We start from the raw sequence: 17,842 nt of genomic DNA on the forward strand, positions 1-17,842 counted from the left end.
GATTAAAATTTAATTTTTCAGGTCTAATTTATAATTTAGAACTCTCCAAATAGCCTATTTCACTAATTCCATAAGGGCAAGTTTATGGTAGGTACTCCTGCCTACCAATAAGCTTAAAAATAAGCTTTTTTCTCTGATAAAATTTTAAAAATTGACTTTATTCTACATACTTCTGAAAGAAGTTTTTTCATACAGAATAGGATATGAGGCAAAGGATGATTCCATTCCCCATTGTATGACCAGGTCTACCAAAGTAGTTGGCTTGAAGTTGTAACACACACTAACAGTGCAAATACATAGCTTTAAATTTTAACAAGACTTGTTCACATTGTAGGACAATTTTCACGAAGACTCCAAGACATAATTATATAGATCATGAATATGAATATACTAGCCTTGAACAAGAAAAAAAGAAAGCACATCAAGACTATTACACAAAATATATTAGAAACTCAAGGAACATTCGCCTACAGAAAGAAGCAGAGAGGTAAAGTACAGCCCATCAAACAATATACCAAATGAAGGTGCCCATATAGGTATTTTTAAGAAAATGGTTATTTTAATTATACAAATTTGTGTGTAGTTTAATAGTTTGATACATGTGTATGGTGTCTACTGACCAATTTAGGGCAGTTAGCATTCCCATCTCTTCCAATATTTGTAATACTTTTAATCAAAGAAATAATTGAACTTATTTATGAAGTATTTGGATGTTTCAGGACATGTGTACAAATCAAGTGAGGATAATTTATGTTTCCATTTGTGTTTACCTCTATGAAGAAATCTAGAACTTAATTCCACCTGCGTTTCAGTACTTCTAATATTCCCTTTATTTCCTAACTGCCCCCAAATATCCAACATGTAATATCCACTTTTCTACATTCATATCAAATATTTTAGCATCTACATATAAGAGAGAACATGTGGTATTTTCTTTCTGCATTTTACTTAACATATTGTTTCAACATTTGACTGAAAATGAGAGGATTTCATTCATGTGTGTATGTGTGTATGTGTGATGTGTTTGTATGTGTAGGCCCTTTGGTTTGAACTCAGGGCCTAAGCTTTGTCCATGAATTTTTTTTTTTGTTTTTTGTTTTGGTTTGTCTTTTGCTCAAGGATAGCACTCCATCACTTGAGCCACAACTCTATTTCTATCTTTTTTGTGGTTAATTGGAGATAAGAGTCTCAAGGACTTTCCTCCTCAGACTGGCTTTAAACTATTATCCTCAGCCCTCAGCCTTCTGAGTAGCTAGGATTACAGGTGCATTTCATTCTTTATAATGTCTAAATAATACTTCTTGTGTAGTGCATATATACCACACTTTCTGTATCTATGACTTGGCAGTTATGACTAAATAAACATGGGTAGTCAGACATCTCTTCATTATGCTGTTTGTAAATAATAGCCAGAAGTGGAATAAGCTGTATCATATGATACATCTAGTTTTACTTTTGTAAAGAACCTCTGTACTGTGCTCCCTGATTGTTTCACCACCCAATTTTAAAACAAATTTAAAATCTTCCTTTGAGATGTGTACATTTGTATCGTTTGTCATACATGAATTGATTAGTTTAGGGACTTTGTTATTGAGGGTTTTTTTTAATATTTTGAGAAATCTTTTGTCAAATGAATAGTTTGCAGTCTTCCTCTAAGATATAGGTGTTTCTTGACTCTTACACCAAAGTTTCCTAAGTTGATAGAATTAGTATACTTTTGCTTTGGTTGCCTGTATTTTGGTGGTCTTCTCCAAAAAAATTGCTTGTGCTAGTGTCTTATTTACTCCAGGTTTTATTATAGTAATTTCATGTCCTTGTTCTATTTTATGTTGATATTTGTGTATGATAAACAATAAGGTTCAAATTATAATCTTCTGCATGTGAACATCATATATTTTCTTTGCTCTTTAGTTTCTTTCTGTTTTGAATTTATTTATAGTAATATTATTACCATTTGATATGGAGATGTATGTCTTAGGCACAATCTTAACCTTAAAACAGAGATTCCATTATATGTGATGTGTGCAGATTTTTTTTCAGGAGGAACCTGTACAGAATGAATGATGCAGAACAGAGGCAGGAAGATAGTTGAAGAAGGAATGTGTTTCAAATACAGTTTATACTCAGCCTAATTCTTAGAATCTTTTGAACATAAATTATGCCACATAGCTGTCCCTTCCTCTAGATAAAGAAGCTTGTCTTAACTGATGTCTGCCTCTCATTGACTGTGGGCTGCTCCTGAATGTGACACAGCAGTTGAAGCGGATATAACTTCCCATAAGTGGTGTTAGAAGAGAATGGGCCTTAGTGGAGGAAAACTTCCTGTCGACTAGTGTTCCAGTCTGGCTAAGTAGATATGAGTGAGCCCCAACAACGTGTACTATGGGGACTATTTGCATTTATATTTATATTTTATAAATAACCTGGCCTCAATTGTTCATTCTTTTTCTTATTGTTATTTTAATAGGCAACATATGTGTTCACATAATGACACAGACATAGGCTTACAACCAGGGTCGGGCCTAAAGTCACCCCCTCTCTCAGTAGCTGAAATAGAAGAGGTAATACCTTTACCTCCACCAGAGTCTCCCATCAATGACACTCAGTTATTAAGTACAAAGAAAATGGCATCGAAGGAGATAGAGGCCCAACATAATAAGGTATATGTGATACTTTACTTTTTGTTTTAATATTCAAATTCTTAAAATAGCTCTTGATAATATTGAATGATTAATTTTGGAAAAATTTGTTTTTCCTCAGGTTCTCAAAGGACTTAAATCAGAACCATCCACTAACCAGGAGAAACATGAGTGTAGCTTACATTTGACACCAAAGCAAATTCATCAAGTAATTGTTGGTAAGAACATAGAAAAACATATTGCATTATTTTTTTAGCCTATTTATCAGAGATAATTTATAATCTTCAGAAATCATAATTTTAAAGAATAGAAGTCAATAAATTTTTTTAAATTTGGTTATGAAGCCCCCATCACAATTCAGTTTAGAATATATAATCACCACTGTATCTGTAGGCAATCACTCCCTATTTTTACCTTCTGCCTTGAGCTATCAATAAATCCTTTCTATCTTTATGATTTTTTCTGTTCTGAACATTCCATATAAATGGAATAATATGATATATGATAAACTACATATTACTTTTATCACAGCATATGGTTTTTGGGACTTATATATCTGCTACTCCTTATTAATTTCTATATGTAAATGGCATCCCACTGTTATTTTATTTATTTTTATTTATTTTTCCACTGTTTCTTGGATATTGTGCTGTTTCAAACTTGTGTCTCATGGATCATGAGGCTATACATACTGACATAAAATTTTTTGAAGGGCTGTAAGGTTTTAGTTTCTATTAGATTCTTAAGATTAGAATTGCTGACTTGTACAGAAAAAGTATAACTGACTTAAAAAAAAATAAAACCTCCTAAAAGGTTGCCAAAGTAACTCTATCAAGTTACAATGGCCAGGAATTTGAGAGATGCTAGGCTCTATAGTTCCATGAACTTATCTTTCCCTATTATTTGGTAACTATTCTTGCCTTCCAAGTTAGTTATTGACTGATCAGACAAGCAGATCTACACAAAAAACAAAAGAAAGTTAAAAGACAGTGTTCATTGAATTTTCTACAGCTTCTCTGTTAATTTCCCTCCTTTCTTTCCCTGATGCCCTGAGCATCTTAGTACAGTCACTCTGGGAATAGGGATTCTGTATTGACAAAGCCAGATAATCTGAGGGAATTTTAAGTGGACTGGAGGAAGTATATAGAGAGGATATGTTTAATGAAATGGGTAAGGGAGTAGCTCTCATTTTTACATACTGGGGGTGCTCTTTGAGCCTCTAAATGGAGCAGGGCCTAATCCCATAAAAAGATTATAGTTTCAGAAAACTGATTCTAATTATATATTTCAAAATTAAGGTAATTATTAAACACAATAGACTTGTTTGATTAGTTTGCTCCACTTTTTTTACACTTTCTATTAACATTTTGACCAACCTAACAATACATGCTTGGATATCACCCCAGCTTGTTTCTGTTATAACTGATGTTTCTCACATGCCTTATAACATGGTTATTTTCCTATTCTCATGTCTGGCCAACCTGGTAGATATTCAGTCAGAAGTCTCCTTCATCAAATAGAGAGTAAACACCCTTTCAAGCATATTGTAAGTGATAGGCATAGTAACTAGCAACACTTATTAACATGTTCATAATATCTTATATCAGCTCAGCTTAAGGTAGGAGAAACTTCCATTTTTGTTTAAGCTGGAGTGACAAAGATCAAATTTAACCACCTGCCTGAAATGATCAAAAACAAGTGACAAAAATACATCAGATTTTCCTTTACATGGAATATCAAACAGTGAAAAATATGGTATCAGGGGCATAAGAATGGAAGTGGGAAGTATGTACACATGCAGTCATGGTATTCAATATATACTATGTAAAAATGGACTATGCAACTTGTGGGCAGGGATGGGAGGGTGGAAATGGGGAAAAGGGAAAGAAGGGATGATATTGTTCAAGAAGGATGATATTGTACAGCTCCTTAATGATAACAATAAAAATGACTTTTAAAAAGATAGGGAGGGGGACTGGAAATGTGGCTCAGTGGTAGAGTGCTTTCCTTGCGTGCATGAGGCCCTGGGTTTGATTCCTCAGCACCACATAAGCAGAAAAACCCAGAAGTGGTAGAGTGCTAGCCTTGAGCTGAAGAGCTGAGGAACAGTGCCAAGGCCCAGAGTTCAGGCCCCACGACCGGCAAAAATAAATATATAAATAAAAAGATAAAAAGATAGAGAGGGACTGGGAGAGAGTGAGGGAACAGAAAACAGTGTTTTAAAGGAAATGTACTCATTATGTGACTCACATAATTGTGTAATCCCTCTTTAGATCACCTGTATAATAACAATAAAGAAAATTAATTTTTTAAAAAGGTACCAAAGAGATTTACTAACATGAGAGTTTCCAGTCCACAGCACATAGAGAAGGAACTAAAAACCTGAAAGAATTCATGCAATGAAATGACAAACATAGGAGACCAGGATCACCAAGGAAGCTAGATGGTATGGATCAGAGTAGCTGGAAAGAAAAGAACTTCACAATAAAACTTCTGTTCTGCTGATGGCCTCTCTCAATTATTCAGAAAATGTTTAACCAGATAATGAATGTGAGAAAGCCATCCCAAATGAGCAAAATAAAAAATTACAAGGGATTATAGAATAATCAACCCTGAAAAAACCAGGAATAATTACTGTTGCCACCGAGCTGATTGAAATCAAAACCTTCATGGCTTATAGGTCAATGTAACAAATACTCAGCAAGTTCTTTTAGTAGTAGCAAATTATTGCTATTTATAACACTACTGCAGACCTATATAACTTATATAATGAAAGATTTGAAACAAATAATGTTTTAAAGTAACTTCTTCCCAGAATAAAAAATTCATTGGAACACAAAATATGTGTCTGTTATATTCTAATAATTGACATTTAAAAGGAAAAGACTTGAATAGTGAGTTATGGTAAAATTACTAATACCTGTAAATTCTGGATTCATGAATAAAATAATTTCACTGACGATAGCTAAGAGAATTTGTTGTGAATTAGTGTGCTGAGATGAGTTATATTGTGCTTACTTTGTTATATAATTAGAATATATTCATATTAGAAGTTAGTCAAAAATGTAAATATCAATTTTTGATCATTTAAGTAAAAAAGCTTGCCATTATAGTAAATATTTTATCATTTTCTATAATTTTATTAATTTCAATTAGATAAATGAAAACATTTCAACATTAAAATTAATAACTTACTTTTTATTGTTTTAGGACCCTCAATTCTGAACTTCGGTAATATCTGTGTGAGCTCTACAAACATTCGTCAATTGCATTTTATTAATATGCTCTCTATGCATGTTTTGGTCCAGTTAGATGTTAACATGGAAGAACTTCAGAAAACAAAACAATTATCATTTGTAATTCCACCCACAGCTAGTACTTATGTTTCAATGGTATTTGAATCCCATAAAATTGGAAATTTTTGGAAGTAAGCTTCATTTTTTAGTTTCTGTGTGCTAGGATCATTTGTAGTATGTATTTACCTAAATAATTGTACTATATTATATTTGATTTCAAAGCATGAGCAGTATGTATGTGTCAACTCATAGATCTGTAGTTTCATATTTCTCTGATAATGTAATTCTCTTTCATAATTATTTAAAATATTACCTACTAGTTATTAATTATGTAGATTAATCTATGACATACATTTTTCATACATAAGTGAATTCTTTTTTTAAGAGTTTTTTTTTATTGTGAGAATACCGTACAGAGGAGTTACAATTACATGGGCAAGATGAGTACATTTCTTATCAAGCATTGTTGCCTCCTCTTTGTTTCCCCTTCCCATCCCTTCCCATACTCCCCCCCCTCCCCCTCCACCCGGTCCTCCCCCTACCCCCCACCAAAGTTGTAAAGTTCATTTTTTGACATAAAGACTTGTACATCTCATTGTTGCAATGGGTCCACCTGTAACCCTATAGTCAAAATAGCTATGATCACTTAAACATGGATGCTTTTGGTGTGTTACAGGTCATTTACATTTACAGTCAACAGCATTCCTGGTGGGCATATCCTGGTGATGGCAGCTATTACAGCAATAAGACTTGAATTATCTTCTAAGGAGATATTATTGAAACCCCAAGCTTTCTTAGTGAAAACGTGTTTTCGAGGGACAGTTAAATTGCATAATCGCCAGAATCTTCCTGCTCGGTTTGGATGGCACCCAATAAATACAGATAAAGGGGTTGCCTTTTCTATTCGTCCAGCTAGTGGTAATAATTTATTTTGTTTCATTCAGGCATTTATTTATTAATTCACTTGTGTATCTAGACATGCATCAATTAAGTTGTATTCTGGCTAAGAGCATAGAAGTAACTAGATACTGTGATCAGGGTAATTTTTACCTAGGTAAATGTGATTTAACAATATGGGTTATTAAGGTTTTGTTTCTTTTCAAATGATTGACTTCTAATTTGATATTTTTATAAGCATTGAATGTTTTCCTGCTTGTTTTCTTTACTTTTTTGTTGACTTTACTCTTAGTAAAACCATGAGTCACTCAACCCTTTGTGATACAGTGACTTTACTCTAACTCACTCTATTCATCCTCATGCCAGTTTTAGAAGCCATTTGATGAAGTTTTTGCCACTTCCATGGTTCAAATTTCACCCCATCTTTTCTGCTTTTATAGGTAAAAACTATGATATTCACACAGTATCATGTTCCCTTGAATTTCAGAAGTTTCTCTCTCCCTGAAAGAATTTCTAACTCATTTTATTCCTTCAAGTATACATTTTTCCTTATTCCAAAGAAAATGATAACTTTGAGTAGGTAAAAGCCTCTCATACCAAATAGGATTCTAAACACATAAGCTCTAAAAACATCTGAATTCTAGAAATAATTTAAATACTATGAGCTACATGGGAAGTTACATCTACAGGGATATGTACATTTACAAAAATTTGTATGTACATTTTTCTAATTTGGGGAGAAGAAGGGAAATAACAAAATGTGGAAATAAGGATACAGATTGACCCATTGTAACAATGAGATGTACAAGACACTATGTTGAAAACAAACTTTACAACTTGGAGGGGGGGAAGAGGGAGGAGTTGGAGATGGGGAGGGAAGGGATAGTAGGGGAAAAACAAAGGAGGAAGTAACAATGCTGGATAAGAAATGTACTCATTACCTTACTCATGTAACTGCACCCCTCTGTACAGTATTTTTACAATAAAAATAAAATAATTTCTCTAGTAATGATGATTCTTTTCTCTGAAAGCTGAGTGAGTGTCAAATGTTGATAAGTATTTTAGAACGTTGTAAAATATATAGAGGGGACAATGATTTGCTTAACAATCTCAAATTATTTCCTATAAACTATATAATATATATATATATATATATATATATATATATATATATATAACCCTTTCTTATCCTATAGTGTGTTTCTTATTGACAAATTTATTGGTATTTGAACATTGGCATATTTTGGTCATACATTTTTCTTTACAGCATAAGCTTCAGAAATAAATTGTTAATTTCAGATTTCAAGTAAATCCCATAGCTCTATGTTAATTTGGCAATTTCTCACTCAGCATATCCACACAATTGGAATTTAATATCAATGATTTGATTGTTACATTTTTAAGAAAGCTCTAATTTGTGGTATTTACAATGGCCCAACTAATAAGAATGTTGTAATGGCCTTATTTTCTCTATATATTCTCTGTAGGCATCGTTGATCCATATTGCTCACTGGAATGTGAGGTATCATGGCAACCAACTTTTAATTCTCCAGAGATTGGGGAATTTATTCTTCAAGTTGTTGGTGGAAACACATTGACATTAAAATGTGTTGCACAGGTAATTATCATTTAATGTGATTTTTATTTTGAATACTATAAATTGTTTAGACATAAGCATGCATATAGTTGCATATATATGTACACATATATACATTGTATACACTCAATGTTCTTACAAATTTGGAACAAGCTCAATGCCCTTTTACCAAGTTCCATCTTTATTTCCATGACATGAGGATGTTTTTACATATTTCTTCTGTGACAGGAGTTTGTAGCTTAGAAGTAAGATACACACAAATTTTAGAGATGACATATTGAAATAAGAACACAAGTCTTCCCTATACTTCAAGCTGGGTACTATATATATCTCTATCTATCTATCTATCTATCTATCTATCTATCTATCTATCTATCTATCTATCTATCTACTATCTATCATCTATCTATCATCTATCTCTCTATCTCTATCTCTATTCTTTCTAAGATTGTTTATCAACGGATAATACTCATTTAGAAAGGTGTGCCAACTAAAATAGGTATTATTTAATCTTTAAAATCTGTAACCTATGATCACTTTTTTAACTTACCTACAGATTGGCCAGATCAAGAAGCAGAACATGATCAGCACATAAAAAGAACCATTCTTTTAGGTTCACATTTCCAATCACTAGGGTCATCACTAGATTTATTTGTCAAAACATAGTATGGCTTCTTTCAAACATCATGAGGTTGCAGGATTAATCTGAGCTGATGCACTCGGTTGTAAACTATGCATTCTCCTAACAGTATTAGTTGTGTGACTGTATAATCATTTACCATCCACACAAGTAATAGGAATTTGGGTGATTTCAAATCTTAGGTAACAGAATATTATTTCTACCTCTTATAAACTGCCCTTAAGTGAATCTGTGCATAGTTTTTGAACTGTTGTTTATGTAACTGTGTTTGGCAATTTACTATAAATTTGCCACGTACTCATTCTGAACATTTTTTCTAACAAAGCATGAGGAAATTACTAATTTGGATTTAGCTTTAATAATAATCATTTTTTGAGTAATTCTGCTATGTTAAAGGATATTAATATATTCACAAATTTAATTCTTACAATAATCATGTGAGAGTGTGAACAGTGAAAACATGGAGTTCTAGAGTGCTGAATGTAAGCTCACACATATAATGATTCCTTAGCTGGAATTTATACACAGACTTACCTACTTCTACAGCACTGCTGTTATCTCTGGTAATAAAATTTGCTTTCTGCACTCTCTCCTTTGGGATTGGAAAAGAATATAGTTGGGAGAAACCAGAAGACTCAATTAAATTATTTTAGGCAAATTTTTGAATCTTTAAAACTTTTAAAGCTTTAAACTTTTGAAGCATTCCATGGAAAGCAAATTGGCAAAATCTAATGTCGTACATGTGCAAAGTTGAAGACAGAGAATCACAAGGTTAGGTCCAGCCTGGGATACATGAACTGTCTCCAAGATGAAGGAACATGAAGTGATTAAATAAAATGTTCATTTAATGTTTGTTTTTATGAAGGACTAAGCTGTTTAACTATTTCATTTCTGTTACCTTAGTCTGAAAACTTACATCAATTACCCAAATCATGTTCTTCAAATAAGTAAATAAAATATTCTCCATTCTAACAAGACTATTACAGATTTATTTTAATTAGAAAAATAATATAATACTTTGAGTACTTTTAAATCAAGCTTAAAATACAAAACCCATTGTGAGATATTTTTATACATTAAACTATTTTTGATCTATAATATAGGAAGATTATCTTTTATCTTTCACTAATCATATTTGTGATGCATTCCTGTTAGCACTTCAACCATTTTATTATTGTGAACAAAAATATTTTACTATTATTTCAGTTGTATTTTCCATTTCTTCCTCCCATTATTAGCTTGGTCACACCAAGGTCATGTTTTGGGAGCCAAGGGTGCTATTCAGTAATAGTCCTCAAGGTTTAACAACTTGGAGAAAAGCTATTCTTCATAATGTAGGACAACACCATGCATATTTCAAGGTAATTTAGAATTTTCAGCCTTTCATATTTGGATCCACATGTTGGTAACATAAATACTGTGAAGTTAATACTCTTATTAAATGTACTTCTGGTAAATTTTAGGTTATTTTATACGAAGATTTTCTGAGTATATTTATTTTCCTTGAAAATTATTTCTCTCACTACCTTTGTTATTAGTTCTTTTCATTTGTTCTCTTCTTTTTTACCTTCTGTCATCTGGTTTTTTAAAAGAAAAAAGTTTGAAAAATTATTATCATTATTTGTCTTCTTGGTGGCACTGGGGTTGCTTCATAGTTGCTAGGCAGAAACTCTACAACTTGAGCCATGACTTTAGCCCTTTTGTGTTTTTTCCCTAATTATGTTTTGAGAGTTTTTTAATATATCATTTTTATTGTGAAAATACCATACAGAGGGGTTACAATTACATGGGCAAGGTAATAAGTACATTTCTTATCAAGCATTGTTGCTTCCTCCTTTGTTTCCCCTTCCCATCCCTTCCTATCTCCCCGCCCACGCCAAAGTTGTAAAGTTCTTTTTAGACATAACATCTTGTACATCTCATTGTTGCAATGGGTCCACCCGTATCCCTATTTAAACGATTTGTTTTTTCCCTTCCCCTCCACAAATTATACCAACATGTTTTGAGATTTTTTATTATTTTTTAGTAGTTGTACAAAAGTGTTAGCACTCAACAAAGAAGTTTATGAAAACAGTGCCTCTTGATCAATGTCACGCCTTTCACCATTCTTACCGACCCCTCCCAACACACCCCGTCTCTCACATTCTTTGATTTTTAGCTTATATATTGAGATTTTTGCCATTTAACAAAGCAGTTTATGGATATAGTGCATCGAGATCTGCATCATTTCTTCAACATCTTCACCCCCATTGACACACTCCTTCCTGTATTTGTCTCAATTTTGTTCTACAAACAATTCATTCTTGCCTGCATTCTACTTAGTTCCCCCTTCATCCTTCTACCATTCTCCTCTTGACCCATCTCTTGCAAGTACCCATTTCCTGGTACTTATTTTCTTGAGCTTTGACTTAGTCTTTCTAAAGAATTATACTATTTGTACTCTCTATAGAGTCTATTATACTTTAGTTAGTTAAAATTGCATCTCGTATTTTTGTCCGGGCATGCCTGGTCCCTGATTCTTCTTCCTATGTGTCCTATGCATCAGAATCATACATCTTTATGTTTTGCGTATTTACTATCTCTTTGACTGTACTTCCCATGAACAATGATGGCTCTGGATCAGTGTCTGTAGAAGCCAGATTTATGAAAAATAGGTGGTTGATAATGTATTAAGTATACATTTCTTAAAGTTATAGTCTGCATTTGGTAATATACTTTCTCATTTCTCCCTATTTACATTCTGTGATTTAAAAAAATCATGGAAGCAACCAATGGAGATTAGTCTGAAGATAATCTATTTATAGTTGCCATTCTTTATTTATTTGAGGGATGAGCAAAGCAGTGGCATAGGTTTTTACTAAAAAATATGCTAAATCCTTCATTAGTGCTATTAGACATTACCAGTTGTGACTATCACTTTCACTTTTACATTAACATTTTCCGTCCAAATCATCTATCTGGGTAAAATGAAGAAAATAAGAAGTCCGTTTTTACTCTGGCCTCAGATAAACCATAACATAAAGACTTTGGTAATGTTTTGAAGATCAGTGTGATAGTTTACACATTAAACCACCTCCCGACTGACATCGCTTTCAGTTTTTAGAAGCAAGTAAAATAGTGTCTAGAATATCAGTCCCTTCTCTAACAGCAACATCTAAGTCTTTTTTCAGAAAGCACTCCAGGTAATGAATAATGCTGTAGAGGTTCTTTTTGCTGAATGACAGCTGCAATTCCCTGTTTCAATTCAAGTGTGTGTGTGTGTGTGTGTGTGTGTGTGTCTGTGTGTGTGTGGGGGGGGTGTATTATTCAGATAGTATTACAAAATCAGCCCCTTGCTAAGGAGGGCCATCTGTCTAGGAAGTGGGATGCTTTCCTAAATATCCTTTGAAACAGTAATTTTAAGTGGTCATGTTTCACTTTAAAATTTTTTCAATTCCAGGTTTCTAAAGATAGCCTTTTGCCTACTATTAACATTACTCCACCTGAAGGTATAATTCCATTTGGTGGATTAGCAGTTCTTAATATCTCCTGCACGCCAACATCGGCAGAAAAATTCGACACAAGAGCAAGGGTATGTATATACATATGTATTGTATATATGTGTGAAAATGTATATATGCATATACGCATACATAAGACTTGTTTTTTTAAAAAAATATTAATAATCATCCATATGCTACTATAAAATGGTCATATTTATTCTTAGAAAATTTAATTATTTCTCTTATTGAGAGTTGATTTTAAGGTTATGATGTTAAAGGGCAATTAAAATTTCTACCAATTGTCTAGAAATTAAACTAGGTCTGAAGATCTATTTTTTAAAAAAGCAAACTAAGCTTCGTGCTAGTGGCTCTCACTTACAACCCTAGCTACTCAGGAGGCTCAAAGCTAGTTCAAAGCCAGACGGAACAGGAAAGTCCATGAGACTCTTATCTCCAATAAACCACTCAGAAAAAGCTAGAAGTGGTGATATGGCTCAAGTAATAGAGTGCTAGTCTTGAACAAAAGATGCTCATGGACAGTGCCTGAGTTCAAGTCCCAAGTCTGGAAAAAATAGGTAAACTGATGTAAATAATCTAACATAAAATTAGGTGCTAGTAAAATTGGGTGTCAGAATTTAGAGATGATTTCCACAAAATATATATTATTTTGGGTCCAGTCGTGGGGGCCTGAGCTCTGGGCTTGGGCACTGTCCCTCAGCTCTTCAGCTCAAAGCTAGCCCTCTACCACTTGAGCCACAGCACCACTTCCAGCTTTTTTTCTTTTTGCTTATATGGTGCTGAGGAATTGAACCCAGGGACTCATGCATTCAAGACAAGCACTCTACCACTGAGCTACCTTCCCAATCACAGAAAATATTTTAAATTGTTAATTTTTTTTGCAATACTGGAGTTTGCACTCAGAGCTTTATACTTCTTGGGCAGTTGATCTACAACATCTATAGCATACATAATTGATTTACTGCTTTATGCTTTCAAGAAGTATTATTTCTACCTTTGAGATTTTATTTAGACAAGTGTATGCTAAGATAATCTATAACTCCTATTTCTTGAAAACTAAATCCTCAGTTCATTATTTTTTTTGTGGGGAGCAATTCAATGTTCAGGCAAGTTGTTGGTTCAAGTTTAGCTGCTGCCATGTATTCACGTTTTATGGCCTCAAGAAAAAGAAAAAAAAGTCCTCTTTAATGCATCAGTTTTCTACACTTTGAAATTTTAGAGATTAACAGTAAATATATCAGAGTACTATTTTATTTTTTTAATTTTATTGTAAAGATGCTGTACAGAGGGAGTACAGTTACAAGAGAAAGGTAATGAGTACATTTCTTGGGGAACATTGTTACCTCCTCCTTTGTTTTTCTCCTACTGTCCCTTACCTTCCCCTCCCACGTCCTCTCCTACTTCTTCCCCTCCCCGAAGTTGGAAATTCATTTCCAACATAGTGTCATGTGAGTATTATTGTTTCAATAAATCATCCTGTGTCCTTGTTTCAACATTTTGTTATTTCCCTTCCCCTCCCCAAATTAGATAAATGTATATACAAGATGCAGGGTACTAAAATCAAATACAGTGACAACAGGGCATATCCCATAGGGGGAAGAACATTCAAAAGAAACAAATCACATAATACATTAAAGACAACAACAAAGAAGAACCTCTTGTGTCCATATCTTGGGGTTCATTTCATTTAGCATCATCTTATATGGTCATATGTGCATAGTGTTTGAGCTTTTCTGCTCATCTGATAAGATTATCCTAGACATATACTAATTACTGCAAATAAGGGAAATCATGGAACCTATATTTATTTGGGTCTGGCTTCACTTAATGATTTTTTTCCCCAAGTCTTTCCATTTCCTAACAAATGGGGCGGTAACATTCTTTCTGATGCAAGCATAGAAAACAAATATATATCACATTTTCTTAATCCATTCATCTACCGAGGGGCATCTTGGTTGGTTCCATATCTTGCTATGGTAAACAATGCTGCAATATGCATAGATAGTTGTGCTGGTAGCTTTAGTGTGGTCTTGTTTGTGATCATTTGGGTAAATGTCCAGAAGTGGGATTGCTGGGTCATAGGGGAAGCTTGAGCTCCCCTATGTGTGGTCTTTTGAGGAATCTCCATACTGCTTTTCAGAGTAATTGAAAAGTTTACACTCCCACAAACAGTGCTAGTAGGGTTCCCTTTTGGCCACATCCCCTCCAGCATCTGTTGTTATTAGAGTTCTTGATTATAGCCATTCTAACTGGAGTGAGGTGGAATCTCTATGTTGTTTTGATTTGCATTTCTTTTATGTCCAGAGAAGTTGAGTATTTCTTCATGTGTCTTCATGTGTCATTCTCATTTCCTGTTCAGAGAAGTCTCTCTTTAAGTGTTGAGCCCACCTATTTTTTGGGCAGTTGTGTCTTTGAGGATTTGTTTTGTGGGGATTTAATTTTTTGAGTTCTAAGTATATTTTAGATATGAGGCCCTTGTCTGTTGTATGGCAGTGAAGATCTTCTCCCAATCTATGGGCTTTCTATTGATCTTGCTAGCTATGTCCTTTGCCAGGCAGAAGCTCTGCAGTTTCATGCAATTTTATTCGTCCAACCTTTCTTTAAGTTGTTGTGCTTCTGAGTCTTTATTATGAAAATTTCGTGCTGTCCAAGGAGTCCTAGAGTTTCTCCTATTCATTCCTGCAATGTTTTCAGGGTGTCTGCTTTGCCTTCGAGGTCTTTGATCCATTTGGAGTTGATTCTGGTGCAGGGTGATATATATGGATCTAACTTAAGTTTTCTACAGGTGTTTAACCAATTTTACCAGCACCATTTGCTGAAGAGGCCAGACATTTTAAAAGGATATAAATAGGACATAATATAGTTCTATACCAGATACATATAGAATTTTGTAATGGCTTTTATTATTGTTGTGATCATTGTGACTTATCATATTTCTCTATTTCATTTTATTTATTTTTATTTTTCATATTTAAGTAGTTGTACAAAGAGATTTCAAGTCAAAATGTCATTTCATCTTTCTTCTTTATCTTTCCCAGCCACATCTATACCCTCAATTTGTGCATGTTTGTAAGGGAAGAACGTTTTTTAACTCACTCTCCTGTTTCTCAATTTTGAATAATGTATAATAACTACATAAGTATAAATATATAGTTTATATGAACTATAAATGTATAGTAACTATGAATAAAAACATGTTATAGAGAATTCCAATTATTCTGCAAACAAAACCAGAAGCCATCTAGTTTGTAACATTTGAACATTTTTTCTTCCAGATGATCAATTCGAAAAAACAAGAAATATGATGGCAAATGCCAGATAATTTTTTTTGTCAGATATAGCACTTGAACTCAAGGCCTGGCACTATTCCTGAGCTTTTTGATCAAGGCTAGTACTCTACCACTTTGAGCTACAGCTCTACTCTCAGTTTTCTGGTGGATAACTGGTGATAAAGAATCTCACAGACTTTCTTACCTGGGCTGTCTTCAAACCATGATCCACATATCTCAGCCCTCTGAGTAGCTAGGATTACAGGCATAAGCTACCAGTGACTGGCCAGATTAATTTTTATACATTTAAATTATGTGGCTTTCATTTAAATTATAAAGTCTTATGTAAATCCAAGTTAACTTTTGAGCTATAAATGATGATATTTTTACCCAACTTTACAAAGCTTTCTATTTCTCCTAAATAAGGTTACCATTCATCATGCAAATACTATAGACCTTAGGATTGGTGGATCTATTCAGATTGCTGATATTGAAATTGAACCAGTAAGTATGCTATATACCTTTGTGCTCAATATGAGTTTAGTGATTTTTTCTCAATATGCTCTTAGCTAATTTATATTTGAAAATATATTAATGTAATTTAACATAAAATAATATATACAATATTCATTTAAGTGATAAAACAGAATATTGAATTCTTTTTTATTGTAAAAATACTGTACAGAGGGGTTACAGTTACATGAGTAAGGTAATGAATACATTTCCTATTGAGCAGTTACCTCCTCCTTTGTTTTTCCCCTACCATCCCTTCCCTCCCCAACACCCCAACTCTTCCCCCCTCCCCCCAAGTTGTAATTCATTTTTTAAGAATTTGCCACTAACCTCAAGTATCAGAACACTATCAATGACATTAAAATCACCCATAGATTGATTATAGTCCTGTTATATGAGATAATCACATGTTTATCATGAAACAACACATATTAATGCTTTAATCATTCCATAGTTTAGTTTTGCAACATTGATGTACTGTTTGTAATTCATACTTCTTATAGTTAATTGAATATTGAGTTTCTAACAGTCTAAATGATGTATAAACTATATATTGTTCATTGTCATTAATCATAATAGTTCTTTGAACAGACATACTATAATTTGTATGTTCATTATTTTGTACTTACAATTAGGTATTTCTAGTTTTTATCAATAGAGAATTATAACCATAACCATTCATTTACATATCTTCTGAGTGACATATAAAATGGCCTCTCAAAGAATGGCATTCCTTAGACATAGAGTATGTATATGCTTGGTTTTACAAGAAAAGTTCTTACTTTTTTCAAGTTTCCATTGCTCCACATTCCATTGCTCCATAAGTTATATTATCAGATGTAAATAATTGCTAATTTATGCAATATAAAATGATAATTCATTGTGGTTTTAATGTTAATTTTCTTAAATCAAATTTATTTTAAATAATTTTCTGTTAATAAATCAAATTTGTTCCACAGTTAATAGTCTGTGTACATACACAAATACAAAAATACCTAATGATTTTTCTGGCCAAACCTTCAAGAATTCTATTATCATCTACCCAAAGTGACTTTCTTCCATTATGACATTGTGTTATGAGTATTAGATACATCATTAAAATTTTTTTGAAGGGCCTGGGTGCTGTCCCCTTTTTGTGCTCAAGGCTAGGACTCTACCACTTGAATCATAACATCACTTTCAGCTTTTTCTGAGTAGTTTATTGGAGATAAGAGTCTCATGAACTTTTCTGCCCTGGCTGGCTTCGAACCGTGATCCTCAGATCTCAGCCTCCTGAGTTGTTAGGAACACAGGCTTTAACCACCAGTGCCCGGCTCTTATTTTTATTGTAAAGGTGATGTACAGGAAGTTACAATTACATAAGTCAGATATGAGTACATTTCTTTTTTTTTTGTCGGTTGTGGAGCCTGAACTCTGGGCCTGGGCTCTGTCCCTCAGTTCTTCAGCTCAAGGCTAACACTCTACCACTTGAGCCAGAGCACCACTTAGGCT

At 33.4% G+C, this 17,842-nt stretch overlaps 2 protein-coding genes across 2 annotated transcripts in view; both read left to right on the forward strand.

The window, feature by feature from the left end:
- LOC105993481 (uncharacterized protein CXorf22-like) overlaps positions 1–8,465 on the forward strand; it is a 29,546-nt gene extending 21,081 nt beyond the window's left edge. The window contains exons 11-16 of the mRNA XM_013026749.1: positions 335–487; positions 2,468–2,660; positions 2,761–2,857; positions 5,850–6,066; positions 6,612–6,853; positions 8,320–8,465. Coding sequence (XP_012882203.1) covers positions 335–487; positions 2,468–2,660; positions 2,761–2,857; positions 5,850–6,066; positions 6,612–6,853; positions 8,320–8,465 — 1,048 coding nt within the window. The remainder of the gene's footprint in view (positions 1–334; positions 488–2,467; positions 2,661–2,760; positions 2,858–5,849; positions 6,067–6,611; positions 6,854–8,319) is intronic.
- A 1,344-nt stretch (positions 8,466–9,809) lies between these two features.
- LOC105993453 overlaps positions 9,810–17,842 on the forward strand; it is a 147,459-nt gene continuing 139,426 nt past the window's right edge. The window contains 4 exon segments of the mRNA XM_013026725.1: positions 9,810–9,840; positions 11,392–11,453; positions 12,509–12,640; positions 16,265–16,342. Of these exon segments, the coding sequence (XP_012882179.1) occupies positions 9,810–9,840; positions 11,392–11,453; positions 12,509–12,640; positions 16,265–16,342 (303 nt within the window).

This window comes from Dipodomys ordii, unplaced genomic scaffold (assembly GCF_000151885.1).
Source record: "Dipodomys ordii isolate 6190 unplaced genomic scaffold, Dord_2.0 Scaffold96, whole genome shotgun sequence".
Taxonomy (NCBI): Eukaryota; Metazoa; Chordata; class Mammalia; order Rodentia; family Heteromyidae; genus Dipodomys; species Dipodomys ordii.